Raw genomic sequence first — 12,777 nt, 5'->3', positions numbered from 1 at the left:
TTTCAGGCTTTCAAGCAGCAGTTCAGCTGAGAGCCATTGGGATGAGGACACAGAAGCTTCCAGTCTGAGGAAACAGGATCAGCTGAGGAACTGGTGAGGTGAGATAGCTGTAGCTTGTTTTGCTTCTCTGATCTTCCAGCATTCACCCCAATAACTGGCCTCAGGTTTGATTTTATTAATAAGACTCTCCAAGAGTGACTTCTTTTGGATCCATGTACCATACCAGGTGAACAACTTTCAGCCTGGTCCTCCCTAAGTGTGTATGAGGTAATCATGGCTTCCCACTGAAGGTATATCTAGGACATGGCTTTTTTTTTCCCCTATGAAGTGCCAGGCTTGACAGGTGAAGAGGGCATTGTATCCCCGGAACTGGGGTTGTGGATGGTTGTGAACTGCCATGTGGGAGTGGATGGTTGTGAATTGCCATGTGGGTGTGGATTGTTGTGAATTGCCATGTGGGAGTGGATGGTTGTGAATTGCCATGTGGGTGTGCATGGTTGTGAACTACCATGTGGGTATGGATGGTTGTTAATTGCCATGTGGGTGTGGATGGTTGTGAACTACCTTGTGGGTGCTGGGTCCTCCCAAGAGCAACAAGTACTCTCTAATCACCGAGCCATCAAAAACAAAAACCTCCTTTACAAATGTAAAAAGGCGCATGCAGTTAGATGCGAAATGCAGACTGTAATGTGCTAATCCTGGTCAGCAACTTAGTTACATTATGAGCTTTGTATAGGAGTCTGGACGGCTCAGCAATTAGGAGTACTTGCTCATCTCTATGGACTCAGTTCAGTCCCCAGCACCCAGATCTGGTGGGTCGCAACTGTCCGTAACTCAAGCTCCATGGGTCAACACCCTCTTCTGGCCTCCCGAGGGTACCTGCACACACATGCAGAAGAAATCCATGCAAATATATAAATTAAAATCTTTAAAGTAAATAATAAAGTGATTTTTTGAGGCTTGCCTCAATTTGCAATCCTCCCGCTTCAGTGTCTTATGACTCCACATACCACCATGCCTGGCTCTAAAGTCTTCATCTTCTGTATGTTCTAGTTCTAGAAACCTCAAGGCACAGAACACATTTAGTAAGTATTTGAAAAGTTGATAAAAGTGGCCAAGTACTGAAAATGATAAAGGAAAGCAACAAAAAAATTTCCCAAGCACATGTTGCGTGCGTGCATCCTGTCTGTCAATGAGGCTATCGTAGTCCACTTTCTGACCCTGTTCAAAAGAGCTGGCTGTGGGCCTCGGAAATTTAATCCAAAAGAGAAAGTTTTAGAAGAGGCAGAAATGCCCTTTCAAAATACAAAGAGAAAAAGGGATTAAGTATAGTAATATAAATTTTTTAAAACAAAAATAAACACACAAGTTAGAACAAAATGTTTTATTATCAAAATAAAAAACCTTTGTATAAAAGCATTACAGAGCAAAAGCTGTATTTACACTGAATGATTCAAGGTCCGGTTGCATCACAGACAGAGTGGGGCACATGTTACACGTGCAATGGAATCAGTCACTTGGAGTCCACCGCGACTCAAGGACCGGACTAAAGGAAAAGGGGAGGGAGATGACTCACGCCATCTGCCACACACTCCAGAGGTAACTCGTTAACAAGTGGTTCAAAGCCACCCCTCTCTAAAAGGTCACTGTTAGAAAACTCGTTGTTACAAAACTGTTAGAACCTAAACCCTGGACACAACACCACCCCGAGGGTATCCTCTTCAGGAAACTGTGAAGTCCTGGAAGTTAAGTTTCTCAAGCGGAACAGCAAGATTTCAAACCAGCCCATTGTGGTCTCGTCATCTTAATTTCCCGGAAGGCCTTTTCTACAGCAATTTAAGTAATTATGGCACCATGTTGCCACAAACCCTTGGGTGACTGTGTAAGCCAGAGGAACCGGTCTAACTTAAGAACGATCTCAGCAGCAACGGAGTCTCAACTGTGACAAGGTGCACCCCGAGCCCAACACAGAGGAGCTGTGTTCTCCAGAAAGTCACTCAATGTGCCACACCACTTCCAACAATTACCTCATTTCTCCACACCATGTTCAGACCTTTGTTTGTGCCTTGGCGTTACCCATTTCAAATGTCAGCCAACAGAACACTAAATGCTAAACGGCGTGCGCTGATTCCACGTGAACAACTTCAAGAGCTGTTCCCTGCAATTCACCAGAACCGCTGGGCCCCAATACTGCTGCACCCCTAAGCGCTCGGGTTCATGGGTATGTCCTGAGACTATTTCAACACCAACAAGACAAATAATGCTTTCTAAAACTGCCGCCTAAGAACTCAGAAACTTAAAAAGTGGTGGCAGAGGACCATGGGAGTAGGGAGGCTACAAGGTAGAGCCAGGGCAAGCTTTGGGAAACTACACATAGCTGAAGTGTACCTAGCAGTATGTATGCCTTCCACGATGCTTCAGAAACAAGGGCGAATCTAACGAGGTTAACCAGACTGAGTTCTAACACAGATTGGTCGCCAAGATTCTTACTCAGGTTTCCATCAACACCGGTATCCAGAACAGGAGAGCCTTGAGAAGCCCAAGGCAGGCAGTGAATCTTCAGGCTTGCATTTCAAACTCCTGCTTCAGACTGTGGGAAAAAAAAGGGGAAGACATCAAGACTGTTGGAATTATTTCCAACCAATTATTCTCTTTGGAAAGTCAAATTCCTTTCTTTAAAAGAAAAACAAGTCTTTGTGGAGCCCTAACATACATAGTATCAACACATGTGTCTTAGACACCCACCCTGAATGTTATATCCGTGACCCGCTCACAGGAAGATGCATTTCCACTAACGTTCCCCTGACCCAAGAGAGCGACACTTCAGACTTCTATCATCTTATTAAGGCATGAATGTAAGGCTCACGTGAAAGAGAAAACCACAACGGCCATTACCTTTTCAGGTAAGCATGCACGTTCCCAAAGCCATGATACTTGGCTAAATACACGAGGACTCCCGTGGCGCACCGTCCATCACGCTGGCGGCAGAAGCTGCAGTTGCAAATTCCTCGACAGGGCGGGCAGTGCCAGTTCTGAAGAATTGAGGGAAAGCACCAAGGCTAAGCATCACTTCCCCTCCATCCATCGGTTCCGTTTCTTTAGCAGTTAAAGTACTTAGTATCAACTCCCTTACCCTGTGATTTTTTTTTTTAATAACTAAACCATAAAACAGGGGTCCAAATTTGTTTCAGTTTGAGAACATTTGCCTAGCGCATGTGGTTCCAGCCCTGGCACACACACCACACACACACACACACACACACACACACACACACACACACACACACACACACACACACACAATCATAAGATATAATGCAAGAAAGTTACACACCCACCACCAGGGATGAAAAATTGGCTTTGGGCAGCAGCCCCGAGCTCTCTGGACAGTTACATCCCTGCAGCACCACACCGTGTACTCCTGACACCAAGAGTTCCAGCCCCTCCCCGACCTTTTAAGGCACCTACCGGGTCCAAGAGGGCATCCTTGACCTCTTCACCGTAGCGGTTCCGAAGGCAGGGACCACAGAACTGGCCCCGGATGCCCCAGCAGTCTGGGTTTCTGCAGTTTGTTTTGGTATCAATGGTTTTCTGGCGACACTGGTGGCATGTAGAGCCCTGGAAGGAAGACCCGGTGAGAGAAGACGCAAACGCCGCATTTTGTAGAGAAAAACAAAAACAGAAACATGGCACCGAGAACACCCACACGGGTAAGAAAGGACCCGACGCTTCTTCTTAAAGTTCACGTAGCACCCGCATACACAAGCATGAAAGCATCCTGAGCAAGGCTTCGCACTCTATCCGTGGTACAATGTCATATCGTCAAAACTGTTTGGAGGGCTCAAGGCCAGAGTACATCCCTAACCCACTCGAGGTCCTGGGTTTGATCCCCAGCATGGGAAAAAGAAAATTCCACCCAAATCCATGTTTATCCTCTTTTCTAAATCCATTTTTTTTAAAATCTTTGGCTCACCACTGCATTCCCAGTGGCTGGAGACAGATACACCCTAACGATACACTGTAAATCCCAGCTGAATGAATCTACTTCTAAATTAGGAAGATATAACCCTACTTCAGACTTCCTAGGCAGATTCATTCAAAGGCATACTATAAAACTCTTCTTCCCTTGTATGAAAAAAAAAAAAATGCGCAAGCATTAATGTCCAGACCATATGCCATGTGCAGCTTCGGTTTCAAGACATAACCCCAGGGCACTCACCAGCGATCGGTTGTAGATCTTCTCGCGAGAGTTGCCGCAAATGTTCTTGATCTCTTCCTCTGTAACTTCCTCTACCGGGCGAATTATATGTGGAAGGGTCATGGACCCAGGGCGACGACCTCTGGGCATGTCATCGTCCTGAATAAGAAGCATGAGATTGAGTTCCTCTCTGTAGCCCTAAATCTCAGGATGCTTTGTTTGAAACTTTTCACAGAAAATTCAACCTGGAAAATTTTTCTTGCTTATGGAGAAAGGGAGCAGCCCATAAACGTACTGTGAGGATAACTGGCCAAAAGCACAGAAATAATTCCTACAATATTGAGAAGTTGAAAATCTGACTCCTGGCCGCTAACAAAATTAAGTACGCTTATGTAGCATTCATGACTTGGGATGGTCTGAGGCTGGGTGCTCAATGCCAAGCTTCCTGAAGATGGGAAACACTAAGAGGAGAGATCAGCAAGGACTCACATTCATGTAGCCGTCCACAGACTTCCTCCTTCTCACTAGCATGTACTTATCCTCTTCCTCCTCTTCCTCCTCCTCCTCTGTGGGAAGAGCACCCGAAGACCCCAGGATCCGAGACCTTGACCTGGTAAGAGGCCGGGCTCTCCGTTCAGGGTTCCTTCTGGAAGCCACACCAGGGAATGTGCGTCTTCTAGGTGGCTTTGACTGGTGAATGAAACACACAATATAGCTCCACTTGCTCTATTACAGAGATCCTCACTTGGGGAAACTGCAACTTTCCCTTAAGGAGAGTTAGGTCAAAGAAGAGCTCCATTTTCACATTTCCTTGGCCCTTTCCATAATGCGTAAACACCACCCCAAAGCCATACACACAGCCAGTGCAACTTTGACTTCTTATTCTGCCATTTACTCTTCTACTTCAGTTACTGGACATGTGAAACCTGAGCTCCTGACCCCAAAGCCTTTCCCATGACGTCTCTGACTCCCAAAACACACATGCTATCTCCATATTACACAAAGAATGCGTGGGTTGCTTCCCGCCACGCCTTGCTGGCTTCCGGCCTGACTCCCCATGGGGAAGTAGGGAAATACAGACTTGTCTTTTGTGCCATAGCCAACACAACAACCCCCCCCCACCCCCCATTCACACCAGCTTAGTCCCTTGGGATGCCATCAGATACCATTATCAGGATATGACTTGACAAAAGAAATTGTGTGTACTTTTCCCCCTCAATCGGCTTTTAAAAACAAACCTATTTTCTATCTCGCATGTAGGAAGAAAATGTGCTGCTTGGGGACAGAGCAACAAGTCGTCAATCTTCCTTGCTGCTAGTACGAAGAGGAGCAATTACCAAAGGAGTGTGGCCACAGGGTGGGAGAGCCAAGATGTCCAGGATGCGAAGATCATCCAGAGCCCCAGGAAGACTGGTTTCTAGCGACCCCACCCCCAGCATAAAAACAAGACCCTAAAATCTCAGGGATCTGCCCTGGGCTTGTCCAAAACAACAGTTTAGAAAGAAGGACTTACACCTTTGGATCTGTGGCCGGGGAGGGAATGTCTTCCAGAGAATATGCCAGGGAAGCTTTCTAATTCTGACATGAGTTTTGCAAGCTAAAGAGGGGAAGAAAGTGAACAAATTGTAACAGGTGACAACAGGCCATTTGTGGAAATAATGCTAGCCTTAACTTTCTCCTTAACTTATCCCTTAACTTACTAGTTAACAGGTTGACACAGTCAAGTTTCTGACTTCCCCACTAGTCATCCAAAGCAGCCGCAGGGGCTGGACAGAAGGCTCAGCGGTCAAAAGCACTGGCTGCTCTTGCAGAGGACCTGGGTTCAGCTCCCAGCACCCACATGGTAGCTCACAATCATGCCTAACTAACTCCAGTTCCAGGGGACACAAAATGCCCTCCTCTAGCCTCCAAGGGCACCGCACGCATAGCACAGCCCCCCTCCCCCACACAAATAAAAACAAATATAAATATTGAAAACACACCATGAAGTCTTCACAACTACGTGGAAACAGTTCTTAGGAGAGAGGTAGAAGACATGAGCTTGCTCAGGGAAAAGCTGGGGAGGGTGCTGATGCACCCTAACACCTACCATGGCTCTGTTTTGCTCAGGGAAAAGCTGGGGAGGGTGCTAATGCATCCCAACACCTACCATGGCTTTGTTCTGCTTGATATTTAGAGCCCTTTTCTCCAGGAAGTTCATGCCGTCCTCCTCCTCTTCAGAGTCAGACTGGGAATCGTTGGCGGAGTTCTCAGAGGGTTTTGAGGGGACTGCCTTTTTGGTGGCCGACCTCCGGGTATTCCTTGCTGGGAACTTCATGGCTACCCTGAGGGGTCCGGGGTGGCGGCACTGACTCCGGGTCCTGCAGCCTTCCCTGTCTAACTGAAGTCTCTGGTTAAGAGAGCAAAGGGGGGTGTTAAGGACCTGTGACTGGCAGACAAGCGGCCCCAATGACTGCTACAGATCCTTTCGGAATAAAGGATGAGAGCAAATCAGCCCAAGTGGCCAGCAAGGATCACGGGCAACAAAATCAAGACTTGAAAATGCACACAACGGGAGAAGAGCTTCATAGGGTTGCTCTTCTGAGACGCTGCCCCAGCCACCATCACGGTCCCAAGACCTGTGCTAACTATACGCCTACCCCCTTCCCATTTCCCAAAAACTAATCCCGGGTCATTCTCATAAAGTCCTCTAGGGACATCTGTGTTCCACCCATAAACGTGGTTTCAATGCCTATGATAGTATTAAGTAATATCCTAGACTGCCAATTTCCATTTCCTTTTTAATTGTGATTAAAATACACCTCATTGCTGTGGGGCCTTCACTTGAACCAAGATTTTATCTCGCTGAACTGAAACTTCAGGTCCATTCAACAGTAAGCTCTGTGGGGTGTGTTGGCCCATGCCAGTTAAGCCCTACAAGTAGGGACCCTGGGCTACACAGCCAGTTCTAGGCCAGCCTGAGCTACACTGCCAGACCCTGCCTCAAAAACAAACAAACAAGCAAAAAATACCAATTCCTCCCAACACCAGTCCCTGGCTACCACCATCTTTCTAGTCTTTGACTCTGACTAGTCTAGCTACCACTCAAATTAACCGAGTTTGTAAGTCAAGATCTAGATATCACTTCATACCAACTAGTAAAGCTAAATCTGCCAGCTTGCTCAAAAGTTAAACAGTCTCCATATATTCCAGCCATCCACTCCTAGGTAGAGACCCAATACATAGACACATGAAAGCTTAGAACATGAATGTTCAGGACAGCATAATTCTCATTTTTGCATGTGTGCCCATGCATGAGTGTGCATGTGCAGGCCTGAGCTTACTATCAGGAATCATCTTTGACCTTACTGAGTGAGACAGGATCTCTCAATCAAATCCAGAGCTCAATGATGTGCTATCTTGTTAGCCAACTTGCTCTAAGGATCCTATCTCTGCTTTCTGAGAAGCTGGAACTACAGAGAAGCCACCATACCCACTAAGCATGTACGTAAGTTTCTGGAGACTGAACTGCAGTCCTTATACTTGGCAAGGCAAGCTGAGCCATCTCCTCAGCCCCTCAAAACACTGAATGGGCTGAGGATGCAGTTCAGTGGTAGAGTCTATGTTTAGCATATCCAAGACCCTGGGTTTGATCCCCAGTACCAACAAATAAGGATCCCCATGGGCAGGTAGTGTTCATGGATGGAGATCACAAAACAAAACTTTCATGAACTCTTAGCACTTTCAACCAACTATCGTTCTAGTCATCACAAGTTAATACCCCCAAAGAGCTAAGAGACTGCCTAGACTAGTCAAGCCGCAGACAATGGGTCACATCCAGTTCTGCACTGTCCCCAGCTAACAAATGCCAATCAACACCCGTTGGGACCAAAGTCTTTTATATTAGGGAAGCATGCACTGGCACAGCAGTTGCTGAAGAAATAGTTCTAGGGCAAGTGCTGTCCCTCAGAACGGTGTCATTCAAGCGGTGGCCTGTGGGAATGTTGTCAGGCAAGGTGAAGGGGAGAACATGCAGGTGACTGTAATGCACACCCCACTTCCTTAGGGGACAGTTTAAGCATACCATGCTCAGGGACTAGAGCACAGGCATGGCAGCCACCCGGGGAGGTGACAGCCGAGAGGGGAGAGAAGCACAGGCGGACAGGCAAAGCAGACCAGCGAGCAAGAAAACACTGAAGCAGGAAAGGCCCTACTTGTCATCATCGATGTGGTCCTGAGAGGCTCCCAAGATGCAGGCACAACTGGAACTATTGGAACCCAGCCTTGTCAGCTCCGCGCCAGCCCTGGACTGGGCATCTGCACCTAAGTGCCAATGTAGCTAATCCTTAGGACATACGTGCCTCCTGGCATCAGGCCAGATCTGCAGCTAACGGCAATCTGCAGGATAGCCAACTTTATTTAACAAATCTCCAAGACTTTTAGAACCTAAAAAAAAATTGTGTTAAAGGCCTACACGCAGGACATGGGTAAAAATGGCTTGAAGACACGAAGAAAACATGATCAGGTCATCAAAGTCTCCTAGCTGGACTGAAAGGAGAGCTATAGGTATGGGGAGGAGGAGGAGGTCGAAGGGCAAATCTCCCCAGCCTCTAAATGTACCTCACTTCTTGATACTGGTGAACTTCTCAGACTCACCATTCCATCTTGTATCTCACTCTCTGAAAAACCGCAAAATGATTCATCATCAGAGTCGGCATGAAAAATGCTGGCCAATTCGTTAGTGACATCTGGCCCTGGTTTCTGTAAAAATCCACAATGGCTTAATACAACTTGCACCTCACCCTTTGAAAAGCCGCAGAAAGATTCATTATCAGAGTCCTCATAAAAAACATTAGCCAGTTCTTCACTGATATCTGACCTGAATTTAGGTTGCTGTAAAATAAATAAATGTGGTTGTGGATTTTTTTTTTCTCTTTTTCAAGAACCAATTTTCCATAAAGCGTGCAGAGAGCAAATCACATTTACAAGTGCACTACAAGAGAATGGCTTTTGTTACAAAGAAAAATGGTTCAGAGGTTTACAAATGATTTCTGAGTTGTTATAGCAAGTCATCAGTCGTGTTAGGCTAGGCGACACTTCAAAGGGACACAATGAGCAGCTAATCCACCTCCAACAATTACTACCTAGAACCCCAGCAAAGAGTGAAATGAAATTACAGTGCATGCCGCATTTCCCTCACGGCCGCATAGAAACGCAGGCGAAAAGCAAGCAGTTTTAATCATGCACAAAGCATTTCGGGGCATTTGGAGCATTGCAGACTCAATTCTGTTTATTCTTGGGCAGCACTTACTGTGTTTGCAAAATTATCAGAAGCAAAGCTGTCACAACTGTCATCAGAGGACGACGACGTTTCCATGGAAATCAGCTTCATATATCTGACATTCTTTAAGTTCTTTACTTTGAGAGCCTTTTGCTGCAAAGAGAAACGGCAACACCGTTAAGTGGAATGCTTCCTTGCAGTACAGAACCACTACAGAGGTCGTTTCTCAGTTTGGTAGGCTTAAACAGCAGAGGAGATGAACACATCTTTTTTTTCAGGCCCTACAGAGAAAAAAAATGAGATTGGCAATTGCTACCAAAAAAAAAAAAAAAAATCAACCCAGGTCAAATTCTAAGAAAGGATCTCGTCTGGAGAACATTTTAATGATATTTATCAATTTATCCAAACATCTGCAGTTACTTCTCTTCCCAGCCTATAATCCTAAGCATTTAACATTATATTGAACTCACAGAGACTGATGCCAACTCCTAAAATCCAACCTCATTTTTTCTAATTGAACTGTACTTCTAAAAGGAGATTTCAAAAGTGCAAGATGGCAGAGCAATTTTTCTCCCTCAGCCAAAAATCAAGCTAATGAGGTCTTTTTATGTAAGCTTTGGGCTCTGCACTGTGATGCTAATTTTCCAAACTACAAAAATTGGGCAGGTCCTGTGCTTTAAGATGGCAGCCATCCAAACAGGCCCCGCTCCAATGAGGAGGGGTACCCAGGTCCTGCACAAGTCCTTACAAATCAAGTATTGTCAGCCTGTAACCACATGGTACAAGGAGCCAAGTTAGAGGACAGCTTGGCTCAAAGGCCAGGTGGGACACCTGGTTCCACCTGAGCCCCCCATGACCATGGTCTCCAGGCAGCTCTTTCCCATGGCCCCTTAAGACCTGAAATTTTAAAGACTTGGGGTAGTGCTCAGTGGTAAGTATTTGCCTAGCAAGCAAAGTCCTGCCTGGGGTCAATCCCCAGCCCACGGGGGAAGAGTTCTTTCTAAAAAGCCTATCATAAGGTCAGATTACTTGGAGAGATGAAAATGCTCCATTCATCTCATTTATAGCCCTGTACCGTTCACCAGAAAATGTAACTTAACCAGGACAGCCATTTTTGCCATTTCTTGGGACATGATGATATTTCTGAAGGAGTGCATTAGTTCTTACAGTCTTAAACAGTCAAGGAATAGCAGTATGTTTTTGCACTGGAAACCTTCAAGGACAAGCTCTTCCTAGCAGCTCCACAAGAGTGCCCAGATGTGTTAGGGGGACAGAGAATGTCTAGGTGTAGGGAGATGGACTTCCTCCCACACCAAACGCTCTGCACTTTAGTCTCTCAGATTCAATAAAATTATTTCCCAGATGATGGCAGCCCAGTCTCCCCTCGTTAGATGTGGTGATAGGGAGAGCCACACAATATAAAGGTTGTATTTACAGTAAATGTTCAAGCCGGTGTGCCGTCAAGAGTTAAAAAGCATCTCCAAAGTCTCTGCCCCGTTTTCCAGACGAGGAAGCCCAAGGCAACAGGGTGAAAGACAATGCAAAACCCGAAGAGATCCCCTAGAACAGCACAGCTCCTTAAATGACTCCGATTCTCCCCACTTTGCTAATCAATCTACCTCCATGGCAGCCTCCAGGGAGGCATTCTATCGAAAGCCGCCCGGGAAACAGGCTACGCTTTAACAAGCCAGGACAGGCCAAGAGTCATTCACCAGCCGAATACATCCCTGATGGAAAAAACACAGAAAAGCAGAGCAAATGGCCATGCCTGGGAAGAACTTTCTTGGCAGATATAACTAATTCCATTTATGGGCAGTGTTTCTTGGCGGCAGACTTTGCTAGCGATGTTTGCTTAATTCTTTGCAGCAAAAAGTGACATCGTTACTATCACTTAAGTGAGGAAAACGGATGTGAAACCGATTCCTCCAGTCAGGTGCCCAAATGTGCACCTAGTCCAATTCCCCACGGGCTGAGATCCGCTACCGAACCACGACCCCGCCTACCCACCCAGACCAGCCAACAAGGGTCCCGAACCTACGATATTTATTTGAAGCACGTCACTGTCTTCCTTTCCGCCCATCCCCCCCACTCTTCAACCCTCTTCAGGGCAGGACGTAAGTTCTGGCTTCCGTTGGAGCAAAAAAGTAACGTTCCACTCGGGGCAGCTCGCAGCTTCAAGTGAGGTAGAGACGGGGTGGTGAGGAGGGGACGCAGGGAAGCACACTGAAACCGCCGTGGTGCACGGATTGCACCGCTGGACCCCTAAACTGCGCTTAATTACAGCCTGGGACTAAAACAATACCTTCCCCCACGTGCACAACCCAAGTTCTCAAGAGATGTTCACAAGGCCTTCAAACCTAAATCCAGAGATCCAGAGTGGTTGAAGGGGCCTCAGAGGAGAGGAAGCAGGTCCCAGGGCCACCAGTGCACGCGTGGGTACGCACCCGCCGTGAGCGAGTAGTGCTGGGCACAGTCCCAGGGGATGGAAGGGCTGGGACTCGACCGCCGAACACCACCGCCAGCAGCCAGCCCCCGGCCTCCGGCGCGCACGTGCACCACGAACGCACGTCCCGCAGGCTCCCCCAGCGCTGCCAACCCCGTGCGCGCCGGCGGGCGCATCACCTTGGTCTAGAGTTATCCTAGGTGCAAAGATTATAAGAAAAGCAAAAGCAACCTGTGACTTCCCCTAATCTGGCGACGATCAGGAGCGCCGTGGGACAAGGGAGCGGCGCTCACCCGCGGAGTTGTAGGGAAGTGGCCCCGGCCCGCCGGCGTCCAGCACCCCCCAAGCCCGCCCCGGTGCACCCGGCCGAGCCTCACCCGCGTGCGGCGAGCCTCCATGCTGGCAGCGGGTACCCAAGCACTCGGAGCGGGGACAGACCAGAGGAACCCACAAGCACTTGGAGCCTGAGCAGCAGGAGATCCGGGGCAGAGGCGGGGCGCGCACTCCGCCGCCGGAGGGGCGGGGCCGCTGGCTTTCCCGCGCCGGGACACAGGTCCTGCCAGCTAAGATGACTTCTCTCGCCGCATCCGAAGCTCTCAAGCCCCAAGGGAAAAAAATCGAAGTGGTTCCGATCGTCATAATCCTGAGTATCCTCGGAAACTGCTGAATGCGCGTTGGAACAGTGGCATTTGGGGGACTTAGTGCTGCCGGTTCTTTATGGAGCTGCGCGGTCCTGGGAAAGTGGCGCGAAAGTGACTGCCGTGGTCCCGGGACTGACCGGCTGATTTGCATGCAACACGCGAGCTGGGAGGACTTGCACAGACTGCGTGCAGAGCCAACCCCAGCGTTCTCATTTCTGCTGTGGTTTAATCTTTT

General features: G+C 47.8%; 1 protein-coding gene across 3 annotated transcripts; it reads right to left on the bottom strand.

Annotated features, from left to right (window-relative positions):
• Positions 1-1,369: 1,369 nt before the first annotated feature.
• On the bottom strand, positions 1,370-12,506 carry Cdca7 (cell division cycle associated 7). Of its 3 annotated transcripts, none has more exons than XM_042275458.2 (10): positions 12,279-12,506; positions 9,489-9,611; positions 8,834-9,070; positions 6,348-6,587; positions 5,712-5,795; positions 4,688-4,888; positions 4,220-4,357; positions 3,469-3,618; positions 2,896-3,032; positions 1,370-2,590 (listed from the first exon to the last, which is right to left on the bottom strand). In XM_042275458.2, the coding sequence occupies exons 1-10, from the start codon at positions 12,297-12,299 to the stop codon at positions 2,560-2,562; spliced, it is 1,362 nt and encodes a 453-aa protein (XP_042131392.1). In that variant the 5' UTR covers positions 12,300-12,506; the 3' UTR covers positions 1,370-2,559. The 3 variants fall into 3 exon arrangements, with proteins under 3 accessions (XP_042131392.1, XP_015843510.1, XP_006972492.1); XM_015988024.3 differs by having other exon boundaries at positions 8,834-8,938; XM_006972430.4 differs by lacking the exon at positions 8,834-9,070.
• Between the last annotated feature and the right edge of the window lie 271 nt (positions 12,507-12,777).

Source organism: Peromyscus maniculatus, chromosome 4 (assembly GCF_049852395.1).
Source record: "Peromyscus maniculatus bairdii isolate BWxNUB_F1_BW_parent chromosome 4, HU_Pman_BW_mat_3.1, whole genome shotgun sequence".
Classification (NCBI taxonomy): Eukaryota; Metazoa; Chordata; class Mammalia; order Rodentia; family Cricetidae; genus Peromyscus; species Peromyscus maniculatus.
This window is presented reverse-complemented; position numbering and strand designations above follow the sequence as displayed.